This window comes from Pundamilia nyererei, unplaced genomic scaffold (genome assembly GCF_000239375.1).
Source record: "Pundamilia nyererei isolate P.nyererei 1_Seehausen unplaced genomic scaffold, PunNye1.0 scaffold01046, whole genome shotgun sequence".
Classification (NCBI taxonomy): Eukaryota; Metazoa; Chordata; class Actinopteri; order Cichliformes; family Cichlidae; genus Pundamilia; species Pundamilia nyererei.
In genome coordinates this window covers 3,232-7,499 of record NW_005188447.1, presented here as the reverse complement: position 1 = coordinate 7,499, position 4,268 = coordinate 3,232, and the positions used below count along the sequence as shown (strand labels likewise).

The following is a 4,268-nucleotide window of genomic DNA, read 5'->3' as shown; positions in this document are numbered from 1 at the left end:
TCTATCATACTTGCAACTTGTTCCTGTGATGTGTTTCTAGCTTGTTCCTCTGTGCTGTCTTCCAGTCCAGCTTGGTCAAGCCATTGGTAGTGTGATGGCCAAACCCGTGGCCACACTCTAAAGTCAGTAACTCTTGTATTTTCATTTCTTCATTTGAACATAGTAATACACTTTAGTTTTCAATAACTTTATTGATTGGTTTGGATACATTTTTTCTATTGTTAAGCGCGCACATTTAGTTTACTTATGTGTTCATACCACTTCATTTTTTTCACTTTGATTTTTGACTAACCTTTGTCTTTTTATTTCTTACCTGCCGTCATCCGTGGGAGTTGCTGGACAAAAGATGGTAACCAAGGTTTGAAACCACTAAATGCAAAGAGGGATAATTGGACCACACCACCACTTCCTACTGAAGGGGAGAATGTTTTTAAATTAAAGAAAACACACAAAGTATTTCTATTTAATTAAATATTTGAGTTTAGGGTTTAGTGGTTTTGATTTTCTTCTTTAGTGTTTAGTTTATTAACAAACTAGATTGTACTGCATTGTGTTGTGATTTATGATTGTGTTTGTTTGTTGCCCCTCATGTGTCACAATGGTCTGATCAGCTATTATATATACCCCTGTGCGTCATGTTTAGGTCAATTATGTTTGTTTGGGCAGTCATTTGGTTTGTTAAGTTTGCAGTCTTGGCCTGAGTTCAGTTTTGTTTCTTTGACCTGTTTTATGAGCTCAACATTTATTACTTTTGTAAATCTAATTTTTGGGGGTTAAATAAATGAAAACCATATTTTTCTAATAATTCCTGGGACTCCTGTTTTTCAACTCAGTCCATCACAGGTAGGATTTTTCAATATCAGCCACTTTTTCTGTCTACTGGTGGTTCATGCCATGTAGGGGCCTGTTGTTCCATGATTGTTCCTCTTCTTGATCCCCTTGTTTCTTGGGTTTCTCGCTGCCTCATGTATTTACTGAGCAATTAAATTAAATTTTATTTATATAGCACACAAAGCAAGGTGTTTAAAGCACTCTTCTGGGAGATCTCAGATATCACTCCTGGGATCTGCAGGAGCCACCTGCCCAGTTTAGAGGTCACTGCCCAAAGTGCTAGCATCTTGCACCCTGCTGTTATGTGCTTGATTGTCTCAGGGCCATCTTTATACACTCTGCACCTGGGCTCTTGCCTGGTGTGGTAGACCCTAATGATTTGTGATACCACTGATTTCCTTTCCGATCCAATATTGAATTTTATTTCATAATGCAATATGTAATTGTAATATTATTATAATATAGCTTCATAATGATTACAGGACATCACACTACTTGTTCTTATTGCTTAAAAATGCAGAAAAATCATATAGAAATAAATAAAACCTGAAGTTGTGCTATTTGAACACGTTGCCTGCCTGCAGCACTAAAGGACTCCGTGAGAGACGTCTGTCTCGCCCTAGCAGCACCTGTCCCTGTCCTCCTCTTCAGTTCGGCTCAACATAAGCTCGTCATATTCTGTGATATGATTTACTCTGAGGTGTTTGACGAGGTTAGTGGTGTTGCTACAACACCTCACTTTCTTGCCACATGTATCGCAAACCGCGTCTTGGCTGTTTGTGGAAGTAAAATATGCCCACACATGACTCTGTTTACACTCAGCCATTGTGAGTGCGCACGCCAGGGGCTGCCACACATTTATAGAGCCGTATTTCGCATATGACTATGAACGGCATAAGAGGAAGTGGTTCCTTCCAATTTAGACGATCCGAATGATATAGTTTCTTTCCACTGTGTTCCTGTTAATGAAAAACTACAAATTTACCCCAAAGTACTAAAATATCGATATTTTAATATGAGAAGCGATTCTAGAACTTAAACTACTGGTATCAGAAGAATCGATATTTCTATATCAATCCGCACACCACTAGTATACCCATCTATGAACCTTGAGAGGTTGTTCCTGTGCCCTTCACACTTGGCTGCAAACCATTCCAGTGTGAGCTTGAGGCCATCACCTGATGAACCCAACAGAACAACATCATCCGGGAAAAGCAGAAGTGAGATTCTGAGACCCACTAAGTGAATGCCTTCCGTCACTTGGCTACACCTAGAAATTATGTCAATAAAAATTCTGAACAGAATCGGTGACAAATGGCAGCCCTGGCAGAGCCTATCACCCACTGGGAATGAGTCTTATTTATTACCGGCTATGTGACCCAACGGTTGTATAAAGATCAAATGTTTCCTTCTTGCCTCATACAGCATACAAGCACATCATCTAAACCTTTTACTCATTTGTTGCCAAAAACTTCTCCACTTATGATGTGCATTTCAAACTGTAATATGAGCAACACATATGCTGGATCTCATACACTGATATTTTATTTATTATTCATAAGGTTCAAATGCATCATACATTTTTTAATATAGTAAAAAATAGCACAACAGTACAGTGGATTATTTTACAAGAGGATGATTCTCTCCCCTCCTTTAACCTGTGAACTTTCCCAAAGGCTCCCAAGCAAGTGACATGAATTATTTCATGCAGCCTTCAACCAAACTAAAAATTACACCTTTTAGAAAAGATAACTGAATAATTCGCCATCTCCAGGAGTTTAGCTCTACAAGTTAATTATGATGATTATTTAATAGTGCATAACTATTGCAGAGGGTTCATGACATATTTCAAGGTCATAAATTATTAAGTTCTCACCTTCACAGTTTGTCCGGCTTCAGGGCCATCCTGGTGGGAAAAGAAAGGGGTAATTAGTCCAGAGATGAGAATTTAGATATACTTGCATTAATATTTTAAAGAAAGAATTTAATTTAAGATGAGGTAATAACATCTCACCTCCCCTAAAACAACCCCCTTGGTTTGTGTCAAAGCCGTCTTTATCCTGAGATATTTGTCTTCATAGGCAACTTTTTGGCTATATTTATTCAATGGGATTTAGTTTTTTAAATGTTCCATATTTAGACTAAAGTGCATACAACCAACGTTAATTGATGGGTTTTAACAAAGATATAGCAGTATCTGTTTAAGAATTACAGCCAACTCAAAATCTCCACTTCAAACCATTACTCAAAACCTTTTGGAACAGATGGATTTGCAGAACAGTCATTAACACTCGATCCAACAGCTATAATGTAAAAATACAGCAGGTAAATTCTCCATTTATCTTGTAGAGATTGTCAAATTATGTTAAATGTGATTTTTTATCTAATTGCATTTATGTATTTTGTATGTGATTTTTCCACTGAGCTTACCTGCAGTGGAAAAATTGCCCTGGCAATAGTCAGTTGGGTCACTCAGATTTCCCATGCTAGGAAATATTATTAAAACCTATTTTGTGGCTCTAGTCAGAGTGTGAGTGTGGTTTGTTACAGATGCAGCAGTACAAGACACAGTATGTTTGTTGTCCCTTTACTGTCCGCTGCAGCATAATACTCGCTGGAGGTGAGTGACTATTTTTTGCGCCTCGATTCTCTTCCAAAATGAAGGAAAGTGAAATAAATACTGAGTTACCAGTTTATGGGCCCACGCATGAAAAGACCAATCCTCTCACATGTACTATTGCTAAATCGCCACCTTTTTTTCTTTACTTTTGGTCCCTTGCGCAAAAAGATCTAAGAAAAGACCTTTTTTCAGATTAACATTTGATATGTTTTCAAGGTTATATTGTGAAAAAATATGGTTGATCTGATCATTGAATCTGACTTTTCGTTTTTACATGTTACACAACTTTTCAACTTTTTCAGATTTGGGTTTGTAGAAAAAAAGATACAGTCAGTATGTACACAATTATGTGACCACACTGATCATTATTTCCCATCACCTTACAGTAAAAAAATGAGCTACATAGTTTTTTCCCCCCTCTCTCTCTCCTAAATGTGCTTCAAGACCATCTCCATTGTGCCAGGGCCGAAACACTCACCACCAACATACCTGAACAACTGTCACCCTGTTGAACTCGTGCCCATAGTTATGAAATTTTTTGAGCAACTGCTCATGGCAAAGCTCAAGAGATGCTTGCTCCCCTCGGATCTTCAGCTCTCTTGGGTGCCGTGGACGGCTGGGGTCTCCTGGGTCTTACCCAGTCTGCCTCTGGCTCTTGGGAGGGTGGCATTACTGCATTATTATCCAATTTTTTTATCACCCTATTTTTATTATTACTCTACTTTTCAAGTACCGTCATGGTTCTGGGTCATATCACCCAGCATTTTGAGTTTATGGTGTTTTCATGTCTGCGTCCTGTTATGATGCCTGTGGCATT

The 4,268-nt window shown here is 38.3% G+C and overlaps 1 protein-coding gene across 1 annotated transcript in view; it reads right to left on the bottom strand.

The window, feature by feature from the left end:
• The window catches only part of fhit (fragile histidine triad diadenosine triphosphatase), a gene marked incomplete at its 5' end in the record, with an annotated part of 18,671 nt that overhangs the window by 12,166 nt on the left and 2,237 nt on the right, over positions 1 to 4,268 (bottom strand). The window contains one exon of the mRNA XM_005755168.1: positions 2,708 to 2,737. Coding sequence (XP_005755225.1) covers positions 2,708 to 2,737 — 30 coding nt within the window. The remainder of the gene's footprint in view (positions 1 to 2,707; positions 2,738 to 4,268) is intronic.